The sequence below is a fragment of the Cyprinus carpio genome, chromosome A14, assembly GCF_018340385.1.
Source record: "Cyprinus carpio isolate SPL01 chromosome A14, ASM1834038v1, whole genome shotgun sequence".
NCBI classification, from domain to species: domain Eukaryota; kingdom Metazoa; phylum Chordata; class Actinopteri; order Cypriniformes; family Cyprinidae; genus Cyprinus; species Cyprinus carpio.
The window spans coordinates 6910188-6934911 of NC_056585.1; the positions used below are offsets into that span (position 1 = coordinate 6910188).

General features: G+C 38.6%; 1 protein-coding gene across 1 annotated transcript; it reads right to left on the bottom strand.

The window, feature by feature from the left end:
• Window positions 1-1742: 1742 nt before the first annotated feature.
• Window positions 1743-22843, bottom strand: LOC109079907 (plastin-3-like). The gene is made up of 16 exons (XM_042769809.1): window positions 22685-22843; window positions 20371-20480; window positions 18288-18451; window positions 16016-16145; window positions 15698-15830; window positions 15526-15607; window positions 15187-15352; window positions 13780-13922; window positions 11208-11303; window positions 9059-9254; window positions 7518-7596; window positions 7265-7382; window positions 7004-7140; window positions 6694-6817; window positions 6448-6572; window positions 1743-2796 (listed from the first exon to the last, which is right to left on the bottom strand). Exons 2-16 carry the CDS (start codon window positions 20429-20431, stop codon window positions 2664-2666), a joined length of 1887 nt encoding a protein of 628 aa, XP_042625743.1. The 5' UTR covers window positions 20432-20480; window positions 22685-22843; the 3' UTR covers window positions 1743-2663.
• Between the last annotated feature and the right edge of the window lie 1881 nt (window positions 22844-24724).

A 24724-nucleotide genomic window follows, 5' to 3' on the forward strand; every position in this document is an offset into this window, starting at 1 on the left:
CTGTGGTGCTGAAATAAAATTGGGTAAACTGGCAGTGGGCGGGTTTCACAAACCAAAACAAAAACAGACATTCCGGCCACACATTTTCAAAGAATAACTGACTGAAGCATTGTTTTTCAGCTAAACAAGTATGTTAACTTGTCATGTTAAATATCAGCAAATATATTATGGTATTTTTATGCTTAAGTAGAGTCAAAAACTTACATACAGCACCTTTAAGTGTGAAATAATTGCAATGCTCGGGCAAACCGCTATAGAGTTAGATCCGGTGAATGCGGTTTACAGGTTTTATATAAAAAAGAGAATGATGAGTTAGAAATCTGTAGAAATCGAATACTGCAGTGGTTGCAGACGAAACAGATCTACACGAGAGCCAACGCTAATGTAAAGACATGTCAAATAAAACATCCGTGTTTTAAAGAAAAGTGGCTTGATTAGGTGGTGGATGATGAGACAACAAAACTCTGAGACATTTATAGTAGTCTGCAAACTCTACATGGGGATGTTTAGATAACTGTGAAAGAAGTCACATGTTCATGTTTTTAAAAAAAAAAAAAATATTGATTTTTTTTTTATATCAATTATATTATATTAAAGTCTATAAATAATTGACCTCAAAAAGGGAATTCATGAGTAATAACTGCTTCATTTTTTTCATATTAGCTATATTATATTAAATGAATTATATTATATTATATTATATTATATTATATTTTTTTTTTTTATTTTATTATATTAAGTTTTTATTATTTTATTATATTATATTATTATTTCATTTTTTTCATATTAGCTATATTATATTAAATGAATTATATTATATTATATTATTTTGTGTTAGATTTTTTTTTTTAGAATGATTTTTAAATAGCATTTCTTGGTAAGTAACACAGCACTGTAAAAAAATATTTCTCAGGTAACCTAAAATGTTATCCATTTAGTTACATCAAGGGTCAAATCAAATATAAATAGCACATTACAAAAGTTACACACTTTTTGTGTATGCTGGACAGGTCTGGTATAAAGAATATTTTTGGTGGCTCAGCTCAGGTGGCTGAAATATCCGGCCAATAGAGAAAGAAATAGGGGGAAGATTGCTTGTGACCTGAGATATTTTCCCTCAATAAACTCCTAATTTGCTGCTTACTGATAGTAAGGCAGTTATTGCAGCAGTTCTGTTTAGGTATTGAGTATGGTTTAAGGGATCTAGAATGTGGTCATGCATTATTATTATTACAATTTAAACTAACTGTTTTCTATAGTAATGTATTTTAAAATGTAATTTATTCTTCTGAGATGCACAGCTGTATTTTCAGCATCATTACTCCAGTCTTCAGTGTCACATGATCTTCAGAAATCATTCTAATATGCTGATTTGCTGCTCAAGAAACATTTCTGATTATTATCAATGTTGAGAAAAGTTGTGAATCTGTGCTTCCTAAGTACTAATAAATAGCCAATGTGCCAGAAATATGCATGCTAAAAAGCAACTACTTAACAGTGAATAGTGTTCCCTAATCTGAAGCTTTACCTGTTTTTACTGTGCTCTGATCAGATTTCTTTAAAAAATACTTAAACATCTTAATTATTCCACAATTTTCACTAGGAGTACATTTTGGAGCTAGAATATTAGTATTCCAAAATAAACCACAGTCATTTATTAGCCTTTTTTAACCAGAATAAGTCTACATGAGACTGTTTATGACAGAAAAAGAAAGAAAAAAGAAGACGTGCTAAAGCTGAAATACAGTTGCATTTTCTGCTTTATTTGTATGATGTTTTTCAGTTACAGACATTTGGATTGAGCTGCTTCGGTCCATAGATAACATGCTGCCGTATGATCAGCCACTTCCAGTTTCATTCCCGGCGACAAAGTAGTTTATTATCATCAGACGGTGGTAAGGTTTTTGACACTGACCACATGTGATGACCTTCCTCTGCGTCTACGTTTATTTGTCATCTTCATATTAAACAAACAGCATGGATTGGTTAATGCTTAAAGCTTTTAAAGCCTGAGTGTATTGTTTTTAATAAAAAATATAGATCATGCATAGATCATTCTGTCTGGATGTCTCTTGCAGGTAAAAAGAGTATGCATATACATCAGACAGTAGAGATTTGACTACGGAATGTGTTAAAGTGTCTCACTGAAACCTTTCTGGTTCTAATTCTGTAACATATGAAACATAAGGAGAATAAGCGGTCCAATTTAATGACTCAAACACAATCATGTTCTGCAGAGAGGCAATACTGCATCTAGTAAGGCCAGTCGTGACTCTAAATGTCCAAAGCTGTCAAAACTACACCTATCACTCGTACATACATCCTTTATCAATTATGTAAATAGAGTATTGCAAAGCTGAGTCTGACATGGGTTGGATCCAGCGAAGATATGCTTTAGTCATCTTGAAATTCACTGAAGATTTAATTAGGTATTAATTTGTCCCTTTTGCAGATGGAATCGTAATTGTTTTGGTCCCCTTCCATAAACTTCAAGCCCATTTCAGCATTGCAGTGCTGCCAAACTTAAACATGATTCTTTAACATCTGGTGGCATTATTTTTTTAAATTGTGGTTGTAATAAATTTACTGAACCAGAAGCCTTTCAACCAGCAAAATGGCTTGTGGGTAGGACATCAGCGCTTGATTGTCCGCAGGGTCCCGTTTTATGCCCTCTTCATCCCTCTGCCCATTAGACACGCGAACACGGTCATCACCATCTTGGGTTTGACCTCCACTAGATCATCAGGCAGGGCATACACACGAGCGCCAATCTTCCTGGCCATGGATACAGCATACCTGCAAGAGAGACAGAAACAACCTCACTGTACTGGGAAATATTACACAGACTCCACAGCCTTCATCATTTGTGTCATAATTAGGGGCAGAAGAAAATAAATCAATTCTGCAAATGCACTGTGATTCTCTCAACTATATGTGTGCGCGAGACAGCTGTATTCTGCTTGCTGCTAATTACACACTCTCTCTCACACACACACACACACTCCTTATCTCACTCACTCTCTCACTCACTCACACTCACTCTCTCTCACAAACACACACTTACACACTCTCTCACTCACTCACACGCACTCACTCTCTCACTCACTCCCTCACTCGCACACACTCACTCACTCGCACGCACTCACTCACTCACACGCACTCACTCTCTCACTCACTCCCTCACTCGCACACACTCACTCACTCGCACGCACTCACTCCCTCACTCGCACTCACTCACACACTCACTCACTCGCACTCACTCACTCACTCACTCACTCGCACTCACTCACACACTCACTCACATGCACTTACTCACACACACTCACTCACTCACTCACTCACTCACACGCATTCACTCAATCGCACGCACTCACTCACTCGCACTCACTCACACACACACTCACTCACTCACTCCCTCACTAACTCGCTCTCTCACTCACTCGCACGCACTCACTCACTCACATGCATTCACTCCCTCACTCACTCACTCGCACGGACTCAGTCACTCTCTCACACTCACTCACTCACTCACTCTCTCACATGCACACACACTCTCACTTACTCGCACGCACTCTCTCTCACACTCACTCACTCTCTCACTCACTCTCTCACACATTACCACTCACTCACACGCACTCACTCTCTCACTCACTGACATACACACACACTCACTCTCTCACTCACACACACTCACTCAATCGCACGCACTCACTCACTCGCACTCACTCACACACACACTCACTCACTCACTCCCTCACTAACCTCGCTCACTCTCTCACTCGCACGCACGCTCACACTCACTCACATGCCCACACATCTCCCTCACTCACTCACTCGCACGGACTCAGTCACTCTCTCACACTCACTCACTCACTCACTCTCTCACATGCACACACACTCTCTCACTTACTCGCACGCACTCTCTCACACGCACTCACTCACTCTCTCACACGCACTCACTCACTCACTCACACGCACTCACTCTCTCACTCACTCACACACACGCACTCACTCCCTCACTCGCACACACTCACTCACTCGCACACACTCACTCCCTCACTCGCACGCACTCACTCACTCGCATTCACTCACTCAATCGCACGCACTCACTCCCTCACTCGCACGCACTCACTCCCTCACTCGCACTCACTCCCTCACACGCACGCACTCACTCATTCACACGCATTCACTCACTCACTCAATCGCACGCACTCACTCCCTCACTCACTCTCTCACACGCACTCACTCACACTCTCACTCACACGCACTCACTCTCTCACTCGCACACACGCACTCACTCACTCAACACACGCACTCACTCACTCACACGCACTCACTCACTCACACGCACTCACTCACTCACTCACTCACTCACTCGCACTCACTCACACACTCACTCACTCACTCACTCGCACTTACTCACACGCACTCACTCACTCACATGCACTTACTCACACGCACTCACTCACTCACTCACTCACACGCACTCACTCACTCACTCACACGCACTCACTCACTCACACTCACTCACTCACTCACACTCACTCACTCACTCACTCACTCACTCAACGCACATCACTCACTCCCTCACTCGCACACCCTCACTCACTCGCACGCACTCACTCCCTCACTCGCACGCACTCACTCATTCACACGCATTCACTCACTCACTGGAACGCACTCACTCCCTCACTCGCACGCACTCACTCATCTCACTCGCATTCCTCCCTCACCTCGCACGCACTCACTCACTCACCACACCATTCACTCACTCCAATCGCACGCACTCACTCCCTCACTCACTCTCTCACACGCACTCACTCACTCACACTCTCACGCACTCACTCTCTCACTCGCACACACGCACTCACTCACTCACACGCACTCACTCACTCACACGCACTCACTCACTCACTCACTCACTCGCACTTACTCACACACTCACTCACTCACTCACTCGCACTCACTCACTCACTCACTCACTCGCACTTACTCACACGCACTCACTAACTCACATGCACTTACTCACACGCACTCACTCAGTCACTCACTCACACGCACTCACTCACTCACTCACACGCATTCACTCACTCACTCACTCACACGCACTCACTCACTCATTCACACACACGCACTCACTCCCTCACTCGCACACCCTCACTCACTCGCACGCACTCACTCCCTCACTCGCACGCACTCACTCATTCACACGCATTCACTCACTCACTCAATCGCACGCACTCACTCCCTCACTCGCACGCACTCACTCACTCGCACGCACTCACTCCCTCACTCGCACGCACTCACTCCCTCACTTGCACGCACTCACTCACTCACTCACACGCATTCACTCACTCACTCAATCGCACGCACTCACTCACACACTCACTCACTCACATGCACTTACTCACACACACTCACTCACTCACATGCACTTACTCACACGCACTCACTCACTCACACGCATTCACTCACTCACTCAATCGCACACACTCACTCACTCGCACTCACACACTCACTCACTCCCTCACACATGCTCTCTCACTAACTCGCTCTCTCACTCACTCGCACGCACTCACTCACTCACATGCATTCACTCCCTCACTCACTCGCACGCACTCAGTCACTCTCTCACACTCACTCACTCACTCACTCACTCACTCACTCACATGCACACACACTCTCTCACTTACTCGCACGCACTCTCTCACACGCACTCACTCACTCACTCACTTACACTCTCACTTACTCGCACACACGCACTCACTCACTCGCACTCACTAACTCACACGCACTCTCTCACACATGCTCTCTCACTCACTCACTCACTCTTACTCACACGGACTCTCTCACTCACTCACTCACTCACTCACTCACTCACTCACTCACTCTCTCTCTCTCACACACACACACACAAACACACACAAAACATTGAATAAGTATATAAACTTGCATAAAGCCTTATCGATGAAGCAATATACAAAAGCAAGTGCGGGATATCATTCTCGGCTGTGTGTTACGTCGTGTGAGTGGTTAAGTGCAACTGCATGGTGTGAAATCAATGTAAACAGTCAGTTATGTCTCAAACACAGGACAAAACATCTGCTATGTTAAAGTAGATTTGTGCATTAGTGTGAATGTAATAAACAGCAGCAATGCTGAGAAGAAGAGAAAAGTCAATCACTGCATCAGTCTGGAAGATTTCAGATGTGGAAAACTTTTTGTTTACTGCTTGTAAAGATTATATTTGCTTGTATGTTTTGAAGCTATATTTAGTTGAATTCTTAACATAAAATCACTGAATATTTATTTTAAACTATTTTAAGATTATTTGATAAATTACTTGTATCAGATCATGATTTTCAAACCTAGTCCTAACTGACAGTATTGACTGCATGCATATATTTTGGGCTTCACACACAGTGGCTATCTAATGAGCACTCATACTTTGCATTGTCCAGTTTGTCTTCATCGCTAAGGCTTCCTCTCTTCACGAGGTCGTAGTGGACGCAGCCGGGCTGGATGGCATCAATCAGGTCCAGCACCGCCAGACTGGAACTGATCTCTTTGTCCTGCAGTCCAGAACATTACACTTACTTCTGATATTCAACCAACACATGCAGCTACATGAATACAGGGCTGCTGTATGAAGCATGCACATATACGCTAGCAGATAAACGCAGGCTTGTGCACCTTGAAACTGGAGATTTTGGATGATTTTCCTGCTCCCGCCAAAGTCTTATTAACCCAGTTGACGATGATGTCATCGTTGACCTTCTGCCCATCGCCCAGGCCCTCAAGTACATTCAGAGTGTATCTGGACAAAAACGCAGCACACAGACTCGTCACAATCAGTTCACTAGCACTTACACTATTCAAGCTTTACATTCACATACATAAAATCAGAGTTATACTAAATTTATCATTCAAATTCTATGTATGTCTGTATTTAATTTCATCTTATAGGATGCATCTGTGTGTCTGTTATTAGTTTGAGTTGTACCTCCTCATGAGTTGCCAGACCAGGGCGAGAGTGAGCGTTGGGTTCCCATCATTCAAGTCTTGCCCCCCGATGCCCACCAGCGAGAAATTGGCTTTGGTCTTCCCCAGTTCCACAGCGTAGTTACAGTTTTTGTACCTCTGAAACAAAAAAAAAACACACACACACACACAAGAGACTGAGGATGTAGCAGCACGAGTGCTCTGTGTCTGTCAATCATTCTGCATGTGTTTGGAAGAAGGCTGATGACTGTAGAATGAATACCTTCTTCATGTTGGCCCCTAGTTTAGGATATGGAGGCTTGTTGACTTTGTTGTTCCAGTCGACAGGAACCTTGATCTTCTCATAAAGTTGCAGGATGACCAGAGCATCCTGAAGGTCACTGAAAAGGCCGAAACACATTCGTTTCATTTACAGTTACAATGTTACACTTGAGGTGCATTTCATTCCTCTATCATCTTGATTTGGATTTCCTGACACAGGTTAAGATGTGAAGGTAAGGGAGCGTGGGATTTACCCGTATAAGTGATTAACATGAGGATTGACACCCAGAGAATTCATCCAGTTTCTGAAAGTCCTCTCCTCTCGGGTCTCTCCTGCAGAAACCGAGCGAAGCAGGGGTTAATCACAGGAATTACAAACACACAGAAGAGTTCATTTGCTAAATGCTAAAGAAGTGTTTGTCATTGTTATTTAATTTTAACTAATATAGTTATAACTGACGTTAACAAAAAGAACCGATATTTCTTCATGATCGTAAGTGACTGCATGAAATTAATTTTATATTTTAGTTTACTTTGCTTTATTTATTCCTATAGGGACGGTGGGTTTGGAGCACATTCACAGACATGAGAAATCACAACAGCATACATAAACATACACAATATACAATACATAAATGAATAAGTGAATGACCAGACCAGCTAGTCATCGGTTTATCAACTATGACATATGTTTTTTAGTAATTAAGAGTAACAGTGAGTGATGATGTTCTTCAAAAAACACAACTAATAATAATAATTAGTATATGAATTGAAATGACATGGAGCATAGTATGTACATATGATGATTTCTGTAACAAATCATTGCATAATTTTAGGGTTAATTCTACATCTGGAAAAAAAAGTATTTTGACCCATAATTTGGGTCTGATCAAGAAAATAACATCTAGTCAGTCAGGTTATGCAGGTTAACATTAAATTTAATATTTTAATTAAAATAGAGAAACATATTGCAAACTGTATTACAATACTCCTCGACAACAGGTCATTGAAATCAATGGAACAGTCACCATAATGTGTTCAAAATGTTCACCGCAGAAGAAAATGACATCACGTGATGCTTTTTTAGTTTTGAGGGGGCTGTTTATTTAGTAACAGTTGATCAATTTAAACTCAATCTATTTTTTAGTTATAATAAGTTATATTTATATTTATAAGTCTAATGTGAATTAATAATAAGCTATTTATATTGTAGAAATAAATGAAATATAGATACTCTTGACCTTATAATTTTTTTTAATCATTATTTTGAACACAAGACTCATCAGGTCAAAAAGTGGACACTGCAAAAACAAATTTCGGGGCAAGTAAACCGAAACCCAGTGTGCACTAAATATATGCGTGAGATTATAGCATGCATTGTCTTAATGGATGAAATATGATATTTCAGAAGAAAATTGTTAGGAAAAAATATATAATTATCATCAATGGACAAGAAAATGAACTGAATGCTAGTTATAAACTGAGGGTTAGGTCTGACTGCTTTTTTTTTTGTGTGTGTTTGGACCACAAGAGGGCGCAACCTTCACTAAAAGGGTGTTAACCGTTAGTCTGCAGGAAATGAGGCAACCAGGCCCTCCCTTTAAATCTCAGTCTGCCTTTCACCAGTTTCCATTAAAAGCCAAATCCTGAAAATGCCTTCTGTGATGCCATCCGGTATATTTTTGGAAGAAATGCCACCCATTTTCATGAGTCATTACGTGGCACATGTATTTAGCAAATGCTAAAATGGCAAGATGAGACAGGAAAGAACAACAATCATAAGCAAAACACCCACCCTCCAGAAGTCCCCAGTTGATGTCTTGATTCTCGGGTTTGGTCAGCGCTGGGTACTTGTTGAAGAGATTGGCCACAAAGGCCAAGTTGAGTTTAGGGTTGCCAGACACGACGTCAGTAGACGTGACAAACTGTCTGCATCCCAGCCTGTCTGCCTGCAGCAGCATACACTCGGCTCTCTTCAGGTCATCTTTCTCCTGCAGAACACACACCAGGACAAACTGAGACGCTTGCCAAATACAATTCACTGCATTCAGCTGCTGCCAAATTAACTAATCTCCCCCTCTCTACTTCAATGAGTCCGATTTGCTTAAGCCACAGATGCAAAACATTCATCTTTTCTGTCCCATGGGTCGGTGAAAAAATAAGAGACAAATCAAATCTAATGTAAACACTTAAGAGAAATGGCACAGATGACGAAGTACGTGGACATTACTTGAGCCAGATTCATTTGGCACCTGCATGAACTTCAGAATCAGTTAAATGTGTAATAGTGCAGAACTCCAATCAAAATGATGTCACGTACAAAAAGGGTTCGTGACAAACTATAGTGAGCTGCTCAAATCAATCAACGATAAGACAAGCAATGAGCAGCTGCCTTATATGCTGAAGAGATACTTATATAATATATATATATATATATATATATATATATATATATATATATATATATATATATATATATATATATATATATATATATATATATTATAATGAGCAGCTGCCTTATATGCTGAAGAGATACTTATATATATATATATATTTATTTATTTATTTATTTATTTTGTGGCTTTAAACATTTTGAAAGCATAAGTTTTTGTAAAAAATGGAGTAAATAAACTTTAAAAGTTTGGGGTCAGTATTTTTTTTTTATGTTTTTATCGAAATTCATATTTTTATTCAGCAAAGGCACATTAATCAAAAGTAACAGTAAAGATTTTCACTGCTACAAAAAAAGAAATTCAAATAAATGCTGTTCTTTTAAACTTTTTATTTATTAAAGAATCCTGAAAACTATACATCACAGTTAAAAAATATATATAATATATGATAATAAAAAAACTGATAATAATCAGCATATTAGAATGATTTCTGAAAGATCATCTTACATATATTCAAACAGAAAACATTTCTTTTAAATTGTAATAATATTTCATAATAATTTTTTTTTTTTTTTTTTTTCATCAGATAAATGCAGTGTGTGTGAGGAGGAGAGTTTTTATTTTTATATATTTTAAAATCTAAACTTATTATGCATTTTTTTTTTTTTTTGTGTGTATATATAGATATGAGATTGTTTGAAACAGAATGCCAGACATGGAGGTTCAAGCACTGAAAGGAAACATTATTTGTGGTGTTGTGCTCACACTAGCACAACACGACGGCAGCAGAAAGCTGAAACAGTGGCTGATGTTGATGATGAAGTGACCCTGACTGTGTCCCAGCGCTACAGCAGCTGCCGGCCGAACCACAGCCACCTCATTCAGCACACAGTCAATAACAGCTGCTCCGGCCTGTGTGTGGGGTTAAATACACTCACACGAGTCACCCGGCACTCAATCATCAGACCTCTGTCTGTTTAGACGCTGCTGGGAAATGGGCAATGTTGTTATTGTCCCAAACCAGTGAATGACTTGAATCATGGCGTACTGGGGGTGGAATGTGGCATCCGCAGTGTTGTGACTGCCACGGGCCACAGACTGGAACACAATGTGCAATAAACAGTGGCTTTCTGCTGATTTTAACAAAGTTCCGACTGGAATTCACTATCGTTTGGGAAAACACATCCTGCTTAGAAACCACAGCTTTTGATTTCAGCATTGATTATAACAATCAATCCCAAGTTTGCATACACTTTCACCCTCTCTTGCCGAGTTTAGACCCCCAGAGACACACTTGTGTTTGAACTGCTGATGCTTCTCCAAAAAGCAGGAAGCTCCCAGTCAGAGGCTTTCAGGAAGTCCCCAGTGTGTCTCAACACACATCTGAGATGAATTGCCTCCGTCCTGACTTACAATGAGCTGCTACACAGTGACTGAAGCTCTGATCTTCTGACACAAACCTTTTTTATTTATGTTTGGTTTATGGTTTATGACACAGAAACGCACAGTGAATGATGTTAATTTTGTAAGTGTATCATTTGAACTCACGCTGAAGCCTGACATGTCAATGTCAATACGATCTTCACCCTCCTTCTGACCTTTTGGTGCGATCTGGTTGAGCAGGTGGAAATAAGCCCTCGAGTCCTGCAAGAGTGAGAAGAGAAAAAAAACTTTTAATGAACGTAGTGTAATGCTGCCTTCAAGTCCTGTCTGTAGGATTGTATTCATGTATTCACACACCATAGTGGCATAATCACAGGATCTGTTGTGCCACTGCGTTCAACAGAAAACCATGTTTACTTATTTTTGTTTTAAAAGCTGAAATAAAACAATTATTGATTATCAGACTATAAAATCATCAGTTTCAGTCATTAAAAATGATGCTAATCTCTCCAAAAGTCTGGTGGGAGTTTTTCAGCAAAGTTTTGATCATTTAGAGGCCTTAGATATTTGCAGGCTTTATGGGTTTAAAGAATCATGTCATAAGGTGGTATTAATCATATTTAAGTTTTCATTGTGAAAATTGCTGGTGCAACTTAGTTTCTATGCATTTTGTGCTCTGTTGTTGAAGAATAAACAATAAAAGCTTGCCAAAAACACTATGAGGCAACAGGCTTGTGTGACTGCATTTCTATAAAGGTCCAACACCAATATCACAAAGGACTTGAAGGCAGCAGAATACAGTTACATTGTAAATTATATTTAGATGATGCACAATCCAGAGATATCTGTGAAAATATCAGAAAAGCACAATCATGCATGAATTCCGAAGGACATGAAGGTGGTAGATGTGACTGAATAAAACCAAACAACAACAAAAATGCATACACTGTAACTGATGTAGCAGTACATTTGGAAAAGTACCTTTACACAGTTTGAAAAATCTGTTAACTGCAGCATAGAGGGAGATAGAGACAGATGTTAGTTAAATCATTCAGTAGAGATCAGATTCACCAAATCTCTTTTCTATGAGAATGAACGAGTCAAGTGGGCACTCGGGTCACACACCTTTCATTAGACACTAAATGAGCTCTCGCATATTTTACAAGATTCATGTCATCCCAGAGCATTTGAAAGTCAAAGTAACTGCCCTTACACTGCCTTTATGAAACAGAAAATGAAGTTAGCTGTTATGTAAATTCTAATTTGGATAAGTTCGGCAACATGTCTCCATTCATTCGAGGCTGAGAATTATTTCACCTTTAAAAGGAAAGCTAAAGTAAATCTATCATCTAACCATTAGCTCAAGAGATTTATTATATGCAAAGCATCTATGTAAAACTTCCCATTTTACATTCACACACGATTTACGCTATTAAAAAAAAACAACTTTTTTTTTTCAGGTACATGTCATTTGATATCTGTATATATGCTGTATTAGTACAGTATATCTCATTTAAAGTCATTCTTAACTACATGTACACATTTTCTGAGTGTGGGAAAATCTCCCTTTCACAATGCTAGGGTGCTGATGTTCTGATGTTCTGAAGTCAAAAGAGTCCACCCACTCTCAAGGTCCTATAATATTGTGTTCTCTCGCTCTCTCTCTCTCTCTCCATATAAACTTATAAATGTACAATCAGTGTGTAGGAACTATATTATTTTGTTTTCTTGATTTCGTATGGGGTTGTGTGGTAGTTTAACATTTTAGTGATTTTGGGCTGATTAGTGAGGAGATTTTTTGTTAAATTTGTGAATATTTATTACATCAAAAGTGGATACCGTTTGTCTTTCTTATCCAACACACCTGATTCAGATCATCAGCTTATTAGGGAACAGCTCTATGAGATCAACTGAGTGCGTCAGATACGAGAAACATACGAAATGTGCAGAGCGGTGGGTCACCAGGACCAGAATGAAGAACCACTGCTGTTTAATACAAAGACTAATTTTAAGTATAAGCAAAATAATAGTGACTGCCTTAAACACCATTCAAAAAAAACAGGACTGTATCGGAAATATTCACTAAAATTTGACCAAGAAAATTACTTATTTTTTCTTTATATAAATATATTTTGTATGTTTATTAAGGGTAAAAGACATTTTAGTCTTTCATTTAAAGTGAACATGGCATCAACACACTGATGTGCACATAAATTTAAAGTCAAATATTTTAAATTAATTTTTTTGAAGTTTTTATGAAGCTTTTTTTTCTGAAATACATCACGTTAAGAATCTAGAATGTAGTTTCATGTAGTCTGTATAAAAGATATCTGACAACTGGTGTCTTTGTTGTCAGGAGTGAAATGTGTGTGAGAGTGTACATGTGATGCAAAAGAAACATTGTGAACTTTAACATCCATTACATGACAATAATACATCTGTACAGACTGAAGTTATTTCAATAAGCAGGAAATCATTTTTATATCAACGATCTTGATAAGAGAATAAAAGCCCTCATGTGAGAGTGGTACTATGCATTTAAAACTTTACCGTAGGATCTCCAACAACAGATTTCATATCTTACTAAACTAAATAAATATAAAAGATATGCTGGACTACTACCACAATTATCATGCTCAATATCCTCATGAAAACATTAGGAGAGACAGAGATCTGATACTTTATTAGCATGCAGACACAAAAGCAGATCACAGTAAACAAACACATTACGACTGACCTTAATATCATGGCTGAAGTTGTTGATCTTGCTCCAGCCGGCATTCTCCAGGTGGAAGTTGGCCCAGCGAAGCAACAGTTCCTCTGGAGACAGTTTCATCAGATCCTCGAGTGTCTCTCCATCCCTCAACAGTGCAGCCAGAGCTGAAAAAAGACCATGTGTATTGTGTATCCAGAATGCTGTGTGTTGTGTGTTCACTGTTTATTGTGTGTTTTATTTTTTGAAATTTTTTTAAAAAGTGTATGTTTTTGCATTTGCCGAGCACTGATAATTTTACAATTTCTGTTGTGTTTCAGAAAGTCAATTCACTTAAATTCAAATTGACCAGGCTCTTTCCATGACCTCAAAGTGCACCACAACTCAATTGTTAATGTTTACTGTATTGCCCATACTTTTCCCACCACATTCAAGTAGGCAAAGTTAAACTCACAACTTTAAAAACTCTACACTAGCAGAAAATTACAGACCAGCTTCAGTTTTTTGTTCATATGAAAATCCTTTTTTTTTCAACCAGGTCTCTTCTTTCCTTTCACAGATCAAACAAACAACTGGAGTACCTCAGGGTTCGGTGTTGGTCCCTTTCTTTTCTTCATTTACACAGTGTTGCTGGTACTTACCATCCAGTCACATGGATTTTTCTGCTACTGTTACACTAAGGACATGCATATCTACTAAATACTTGCATGGATCTCAGCTTGGCTGACAAACTTTGGCCTGGATGAAGGAACACCCCCTAGCTACAATAATCTCTTTTTAGCAAGGCCCATCAATAATAACCCCATTTTAGACTAGATTTAGATTAGGCTATGTCCTTCTAGCTATTCTCCCTGCTCACACACACAAACCTCTGCAAATGATCCAGAACACAGCCACATGTTTATGGGCTTTTAACCCAATGAGAATACAGAAGACAGCGCATTTGTCTCACTTTTACTGGTTGATGGTTGTTGCCTGCAGTTCAAGGCACTGATGCTTGTATACAGAACCATCAGTGGATCTATAAATGCCAAGCCAAGGCAATTATATTTTTTGTTTATCATTTGTCATCCAAGTCCTGCTTTGTGACTAATCATTCCTGGCAGTCTGTCAGATGAAAAGCAATTTTATATAATAATATAAATGTTTATTGACTGCTAGGCGACTCTCTCTGTTAAGGCACAGGGCCTCTGGGACAGGCCTAAACTCCCTTAGGTTTAATTTGGGAGAAAACAAACTGTTCAGTCCAGTAATGAGGTCAGATATAAGAGCAAGTCTGCCACAACAGTCAATTCAGTCAGTTGGGTTATCGTTTAACTTCTTTAAATGAGAGCTTTATCTGTTTGTCAGGATTCCTGGATGTTGTTATCAGCCATGACAATGCCAGCACTATTTGGACAATATGTGCAACCGTATTTGTGTAACACATACCCTCATTTCTGCTCAGCTCAATGTCAGCAAACAGACCAATTTTGATGATCTGCCACAGCAGGCCCAAAACCAGATGAGGTTTGCCTTCCCGAAGGTCCAGAGCCCCGATGTTGACCACATGACAGCCAATGGCAGAGGCCGAGTTAAGAGCCAGGTTAAGATTCTCCTGCAAGACAGAAGCAATGACCTCTGTTAGCTTCAAATCTAACACATATGTGATTCGAAACAAAAGGACTAAAACCATGCAAGTGTTTTGAAGTCATATTTCAAAGAATAATCTTAGAACAGAGATGGAGCCAAAACAGAAAGAAGAAGAAAAAAAACAAAACAGAACCAAACCTGTATTGTGAATGGTGTTAGTTTCTTCTTGTTGATGGTTCTCTCATCAATAGTATCAGGTACTGACAGGTTGATCATTTTACTAAAAGGAAACAAAGGCACATGCATTTAGGAGGGTTCTTAATATAAAATAAAATCACAGATAAGACGTTAAGGAGTGAATTTTACTTACCACAGCACAACACCATCACCTACAGCCTTGAAGAGATCATCTGTATTGGGATTCATGGGCAACACATGTTTACAGTCAGGGTCCTGTTCCAGCGCTGTGTTGATCCAGTTCACGAAAGCAAACCTTTCCTCCTCTGGACAAAGACACAGAAAACAAGATTGCATACCATTAATATAGATATGCATATGGCAATCCATGCAAAGACCACATTTGGTCTTTTTGGTCTTTACCTCGGCCAGTGGGAAGTGCGGTGTATATGTTATTATATCAAAAGGAAGCAGGGGTTTGTTTGATCCACTGAAAGTGATGCATTTTTACCTGAGAAGGAGTGCTGTGTGCCTGCACTGGAGAGCTCAGACGTGCCGCCGATAGCCAAGATACCCTCCTTCCTGTTGATGGCCTTCCGGAAGCTCTTTGCAATGTCACTGCTCTTTAGCTCTTGAAAGATCTGTGCAGACACAAGGGACCATAATATTATTTATAAAGTCATGCTGAAATGCTCAGATACATGAACTGTAACTGTTCAGCACCCAGAGAGGTAACTATTAACTCAGTTTACTTGTCTGAAACTACTTTGCATAATAAAACAACAAAAATAATAATAATAAAAAAAAATGTTCTCCTTGATATTTTTAATAGGATACACTTTATTTCGATAGTCCACTTCAGACATTCTACTAACTACTGTATAAGTAGCTACTACTGTACGTCAGCTAACTCTCATTAATTTGCAACTACACACCAACTGGCTTTCATTAGAGTATTAGTAGACTTGGGTCAGGTTTAGCAGAACAAGTTGACTTAAAGTTACTTAGAAATCTGTTGGGAGCCATCAAAAAAGTGTTAGCAGATATTAAGCAGACAATATTGCTCTAATGACTGCTGGCTGTCATGTAGTTGCAAAGTTACTTATGGTTAGTAGAATGTCAAAAGCATACTATCAAAATAAAGTGTAACCTTTCATTGTGTAAAATCTGTCCCTTGACGCCATGCTATGTTGTAAAATAGTCACTGCACAGTGTGTCATGCCTAACAACAGCAACTTTTAGCCTGGGACTTTAGAATTGACTCATGCACCTTATTGCTTTAATACACAGTAACCAATTGATCCACACATGAAGAAGAAAATATGCATTACTATTTGAAAAATACACAAGCATACATGTGGTCAAACATACACAAGGTCTTTGAAACTAAACAGATGCACATATCTTCTGACGTGTGGCAAGTGTGGGTAATTAAAGCATGACTGTCTGTGCCAAGTGGAAGATCTAGTGAACGGAGGCTGCTAGCAGCTGCTCATAACCTCCTCGCAGCAGTGCAAACAAACACAGGGCTGTTCAACAGGATGACACGCCGTTTACAGAAAGCATCAACAGCAGTTTTAATATTATATATCCACAAGTACTGAGTGCAAAAGCGTCTCATTATAGTAATTATGATTTTTTTTATCTTTTTGAGAGAAGTCTCTTATGCTCACCAAGACTGAAATCATTCTAATATGCTGATTTGCTGCTCAAGAAACATTTCTTCTTATTATCAGTTAAAAACAGTTTTTGCTGCTTCATATTTTTGTGGAAACTGTGATACACTGCCATTCAAAAGTCTGGTAAGACTAAAGAAAATGGCAGTAAAGACATTTGTAATGCTACAAAAGATTTCTATTTCAAATAAATGCCATTCTTTTTATTCATCAGATAATCCTGAAATAAAAATGTATCAGGGTTTCCATAAAATCATTAGGCGGAACATACAAATCATAATCATAATTGTTCCCAACTTTTGACCGGTAGAGTTAGTTTTTGGAGATTTTTGGCCTATTGTTTTATCTTATGATCTTGTAGATATTCTGCAGATCTAATCTAATCTAATAAACAAAGTATTTTGAGGCACCATAACAACATTTGATACTAATTATTTGTATTCCATCATTCTTTTCCATCATAACGCTGATTACTAAAAATGATGCAATGGTGAAATGCCATCTGCATTCAGCTCTGAAACTCTAATCTCAATGTACAGTGCATTATCTGTTTATGCTGAAAGCTACTGCTGATTAAGCAAATCAGGGATTAAAAGCTGTAAATGGTGCCTTCTGAACAATTTGTTGGGTTTCAAATTCAGGTTCAACTAAACAACCTTACATAGCATCCTTACTAACTTACTAATTCTGACTAATTCATTAATCATGCAGAAACCTTTCCACTTTAACCATTCAACTGTTTTCTAAAAGATGTAACTTGCATTCACCCAATGAAATCTCATGCGTGCACAGCACAATATCTCAACAGTGTATGTGATCATGTCATTGCTTTTTTTTTTTTTCGTACAACAATAACATTTGATTTTCAAACTTTAACTCTATAGACAGAACAAAGCATTGAAACACTGGGCTCAATTTTATTATCCAAAGCATCACAAGGAAAACTGAGAATTGAGATTTTTGTGTGTAGCAAGTCTTTAGCATAGTTTGGATGTGTATGTAGATATACATCCTATATGTAGGATGTAGATGCATAATTTTTTTTAGATATTAAGGAATGAATATGTCCTGCATCCATAAGGAACAGAACGGTTTGCAGACACTTACAGACACAAACTCATCAAAGCTGATCTTGTTGTCCTTGTCTTTGTCACCCTCTTCCATCAGTTTCTGGATGATCTCTCGGACTTTGTACCCCGGCAGGGGCAGATTGGCCTCTTTGAACAGGTCGTGGAGCTCATAGTCAAAGATGAAGCCATTGCCGTTCAAATCTATGGAGAAAAATGAAAATGAGTGGTTTAGTGTCAACATCTTGCATCTTCCCAACAAGTGCAAAACGTTTTGGTTGCAACTGGGTTACGTTGCAGTTCAACAGCTTAAAAAAGTTATGAAACCTCAACTACAAAGAAAAAAAAAAAGTTAGGAAATGCAGTTTAAATAGTTTGACGAGTAAAAACGATCAGCGACAAACTCTGAGAAAATTAAGAAAAACAGCATTTTATTGCATATGTGCATGCAAAATAAAACATTTTGGAAATATGAAAACATCTCATGGGTACGTTTTAAGCAGCTTCAAAACATCAACATAACATATCAAAACAAATACATCTATACACTAAAATGAAACATTGCAAAAACAATGAAAATGTTTATATTTATAGAATTTATGCTTATGACTAAAACACATGCCACATTTTAATGAGTAACAGTTCAGGCTAAACACATTTTACTGAGCTGAACTTCAAGTAATGCATTCTGGTATTATCCATAAAAGAGACACGGCCTTAGATTCTGGCCAGAACAAGGTCTCTTGCCATTTGCCAAATATGTGGAAGTAGAGAGAATGCCTGTTTTGCTAATAGCTGGCTACAGTAGGCAGGCCACTGCATTTGAATCAGAGCTGTTGTGTTATAGGGTCTATCTAATAAATGCTATCTGAAATACTAAAACAGATCAAACAACATTAAAATAACCAACAGGAACTGTCAGCCACTGGGGTTTTTCTAGTATGTGCATTATAACCATGACACTGGCAACAGTTCATGCCTCAATTTTCTGCCCAGCCTGCTGGTGAAATCAGATAAATGGGAAAATGTAGTCTGAAGCACATTCCTATCAAGGACCATGAAAAACATCCAAATCCAAATTCCACAAACTGCATATACTCTACACTCTTAAATGCATTGCTTATTGTAAATCTACTGACATACTATATTGATTCTCTACTGATGCAACACTATGCAACACTCAAACTCAGTCGCTGATATGGATGTTCCAGGCATTTCAAAACCACTTTGACAAAATCCACTTCTGAAGTACCTTAAGAGCTCATGTGAGTGTATATATATATGTTCAAGAAACCTCTGCTAAGAGCATCAGCCAGCATTGAATAGATAGCTGCTCACAGTCATTTTTATTTTTGAGTTTTGGTGAAATGGACATTCAATAGAGAACTGAAATCTCGGGTTTTATTAAAAACATCTTCACTGACATTTTTAAGATCAATGGGAATGACATGAAGTAAATGATGATATATTTTCATTTTTGGATGAACTAACACTTGGCTAACTTGGTAACTGACTTGGTAAAAGCACCAAATTCTGCAGCTGACAATCTCATAGTTCAAAATACGGCAAATACTCACAGTACATGCTACTGAACAAATAAATAAATAAGTAGATTAAAGTCCTACTCAGAGTGAATCTATAGAAACACAATATAGTGTGTAAATATACACTATATACACTATAGTTGCAGTAAACGGTTTCTGGTTTGGAGACAATGAGGACAGTTCAAGCGCCAGGCAACAAGAGATGCCAAAATCTTCATGAGTTCAAATGAAAAACCCAGATGTGTCTCTGAGCAAGAACAATGCAGACTGTTATAGGACAAGACTCACATGCAGTTAAGAGGACTGATAACAACGTTACAAAACAATCACTTCACAAATAACAGTCTAGAGTTTCCCAATCAATGTCATTTTAAACCAGAATCTAAATGCCATTTGAAGAGCTTGCTAATCCTAATTTTGGCTTTGTACAGTGATGTAGCTGTTTTCATTTTATGCAAATAAAACAAAGACAAATCAGTAGAAATCACAAGATACGTGAAGGAAAAGGACACCTTCAAGGGCGGCACACCAAGTAGTGATTAGAGTAGACAAAACTGGTCGGACAGGAAGAGCACTCACCGACTTTCCCAAAGGCCTCCCGCAACTCTTCCAGCTCGTCTTTGGATATCTTTCCTGCCATCTCCCAAAGAACAACCTGAAGCTCTTTCAGTCAAATAAAGTGTGTCCTTCTGTAAAGAGAAGAACAAAAACTTTATTGTCTGAGCCTCCAAACTGTAGTAACTGAACATTGGCGACTGTCTTCTAAAAGAGAAACCTGGAAGAGGAATTGTACATATATGATAAGACATCATAAGACATGCAAATGACATGCAAACGTCTATCAAGCATGCAACAGAGTAGACTATATTTGGGCAAAATGCATGTTCCAGAGGGCGTGTCAAAGCAGGTCCTTTTGAACGCAACCTCACCAGAATGTAAGTAACGAAGTGAAGTGATTCTTTGCCATGACAAAGATCGAAACACAACTACATCTATTTAAAGCCCTATTCATTGTGTTCAGATGACTGGAAATCAAGGCTAGTAAAAGTCTAGCAAAGAGTCGCATATCCAGAAAATTGTAAAAGAGAAGCTAAAATAGATCAACTAAAAGGAAGAGACCAATCCACAGCCAAAAGTCAAAGTCTGGACGTGTTTCTTTGGAAGATCAGTGTGTTATTTTATCACAGAGTTATGATAGATGCGTAAAAATCTGAATACCAGATGTGCTCCGACCTGAACTGTCCAACAGTCGGCCTGCTTTTGTGTTATTGTGAAATTCAGCCTAACAACTAAAATCTTAAATACAAAGGCCCAAAAAAGGTTTTTGCAACAGTGTCATAGAAGAGCAAGTTTTGGTTCCCCAAAGAACCTTTCAGTAACCAATTCTTAAAATAACCATTTTTCTTAAGGTGAATAATATTTTAATAACCTAAAAAAAAAACTTTTTTTGTCTATAAAGAAGCTTTTGTGCAATGGAAAGTTTCTATGGATGTTAAATGTTCTTCAACATAAGCATAAATCTTATCACCCAAACACACAGTGAACAGTAATAAACTATACACTAAAACAAAGTAAATATTTGTCCAGGATATCACAATAATTAATGCAGTCCATTTAATTGCAATATTATAGCATTGGCATAACATTTCAGTGAGAGGCAATGAACACATTACGGTAACATACCGTTTGAACTGACACAACAAAATTTAAATTGTTGAGCAGAGTCCAGCCATAGCAACTGAAACGAGAACAGATGCAGCGTCTCAGCCTCAGTCACACTCTGCTGTACAAACTGACCTGAGATCTGCTCTTACATGCAGAAATCACAGCAATGCAGCACTATAAGCTGCCAAAGATGCATCTTCCGGTTCCTTACAAGTCGTCATGATGAATCAGGACACACCCGTGGTGCATGTCAACATCTCTATTCCCATAGCTGTCACTCCAGCTTGTGTTTTTTGTTAACTCTTTGTTATGTCATTAGTGGTGCAAACCGTCCTACCACACCCTGGTGGGACAGCATAAAGTTATAGACTTCTAAAAATGTTTAAAAATAAGGCAAAGCCAAAGTTACATAATGACTTAACTGCACATTGTGTACATAACCCTTAAAGAGAGCACCCGACAAAGGTTGTTGGCTGATTTTGTCTCAAGGTCTACATTTGATGTCATCCTTCAACTATTCAGAAGGCCAACATGGAAACTTTCGCTGGAATTTTTTAGAAAAAGACAAAAACAAACGGGCAAATTCTCCACCCTTGTGGCATCTCTTTCCCTGAGACAGCACTGTGCTCTACATACCATCAGTTTGAATCTTCCACAATTCAACTGCTTCTTCACAATTCAAGTATAGATGCATTTTAATTTTACTAAGGTTTGTTTACTTCCTAAATGGGTGAAGAGTAGTGTGACCTCATGATACTGAGTCATGCACCAATCTAAGCAACCAGAGAATCCTGTCTAGTCACTAGTTTTCAGTGTCTCTAAGGACTGCCAGCACTGCATGAGTGACTGAACAAAGTCAAAAGCATTATGCAGTGATAATGTTACAAAGAAAAAGAAAACTGCCATCAAACTGCTTTCTATGGGTTCTGATTCAAAAACAGAAAACTGACAATGTGCTCTAACACACAAAAATTGATTTACCAGTCTGACAAGATGCAAAAAACACTTTAAAACCTGACTTAAAACAGCGGCCCCCAGTTTACCCCCGAGCTGCGTCCTTCACTCCAAACAGATGTAATAAATCTGAACTCAAACAAGAGAGAGCTTTTACAGATGCTGTGCACTTAGCAGAGAGACAGAAACAGGGAGCATGCTTTCCCTAGTGTATAACGTTAATGAGAGAATGGGGAATGTAGAGGGAGAAGAGAAGAAGCAAAGAAAGACTAACCGTCCCGACGTGAGCTGAGAATGGAGCTGTAGGCACCAGCGGTCGCAGCAGTAGAGGCAGTACTCCCTCCACACCCTTCAAGGCTAATCTGAAACACCAGCATTCCTGCCTGCCTCATAAAGACCTACGGCAGCGAGTCATAACACTTCCTGACAGGCAATGGGAGTAGCGGTCGGCGTGTCTGCCGGAGAGGGAGGAGGCACAGATGGAGAGGGGGAGGGGAAAGAGTGCATGCTTTTCTTTTTTCTTCACTACCAACATTTCAATCCCAGATGTCCTGAGTAACGCAATAAAGTCGCGCAAGAGAAAAGGGGCAGGGAAAAGTTCAATGCATCTCTTAAATTCACAAATCGTCACTCGCCTTAAAACATCCTGCTGCTTTGAAAAGTCGCTACTGGAGAGGAAAAATAACACAGTGGACAGACATATGTTGAATCACTCGAAACTCCACTGAATCACTTGGAAACCCATGCTGAACATGTGATATCTTTGCATGTTCAAGCAGTTAAAAAATACATCATGTGAGTGCAAAAACTGCTGCCGTTAGACTTTGAAATAAATAAAACATTTTGTAATATCCTCCCAAATCTATCAGTGTTAAACTCATTTCAAGGGCGTCTGAGCCTCTATGAAACAGACTCATTCATTTGCTAAGGAAACGAGCCGCATGAGAAATACCAGAACATTCCCAGAGATAGACCTTAAATGAGGGCCCGGTGACCACAAAACACACCCTTACTGCTCCAGTTCAGCATTAAATTAATCAAATTTGGCATCTGCATCATAATCTTATTTCTCAGCCTCAAGCTCAAGTTGTTGGCAAACTGAAAATCGATTACAAATGGCGTATTGCTATGCATTTGCTAGGGCCAAAGTTAAAATAGCCCATCTTCACATATTTTGACCACTAGATATGGCTCCTTTTTTTTTTTTTTTTTTTTGCCAATTTCACATAATCTTAAGTCTTTATGAACAAGAATGGCACAACTCTCATGATCTGGTTTATGGGAGTTTGCATGACAACAAACATAAGCTCATTAACATATGACTGATCACATTCAGATATCAATGTTTATTTAGCAGAAATGTGGCCACACCCTGATGAACAACAGTGTGAACTATGTTGTGTTTCACATGCAATGAGGTTAGGTCATTTACATATAGAGATCTATACAACATAGACTCATTTGAAAAACGTGCCACAACCCACATTTTTGCAACACTCCAAAAACTTACCTACATACATACATACATACATACATACATACTTCTACATTTATTTTAAAGAAGAATTGAAAATTATTGGTTTTTGCAAAACAACAACTTTTATTCTTTTTCAACACAAATGATGATTACAGGAGCAGATTATCAATTAATCAAAACTTACTTTATCACCTTTACCACAGTGCATGATTTGTCATACATTTTTTGACTTTTGCTTTACATAACCAGCTCCATATGCATGGCTTTTCTAAAAGTAAACTTGCTTGGTAGTCCACCTGGTATAGCGCTGAAACACGAGTCTCGATAAAAGAGCTCAAAGAGCTATAATGGCGTCATTGCTTCTGCACAAGTATTTTATGTCACTTTTGCTTTTGAACAAATCACTTATCAGTTTGGTTTAGGGTCGGGTTTAGTGTAAATAGCATTAACCTTTTAGCACGACTCACTTACAACATCCATTATAATAAAACATTGCCAAATTGTCATGAAATAATCACTATGTTTGCAGTGGCATTTAGTAACACTGGCTGCACACAAATCCTTTACAAACATTATTAAACATTTAAAAGGTTCACATTGCATAAATTACAAACATTTCTAGACACAACTGAAAGGTTCCTTTCATTATATCTAAATGTGTTTCCACCAAACCACAGAAGAATTCTATGAGATTTTGACATACCTGAAGATCAGGTTACACCAGAACACAACACAACACATCACCTGTTAAACAAGTTGGATCTTGAAGATCAGGAACGTTCGGTTTTTAGGAGGCAGTAAATCCACTTCACTGTGAACCAATGGAGATCACAGACT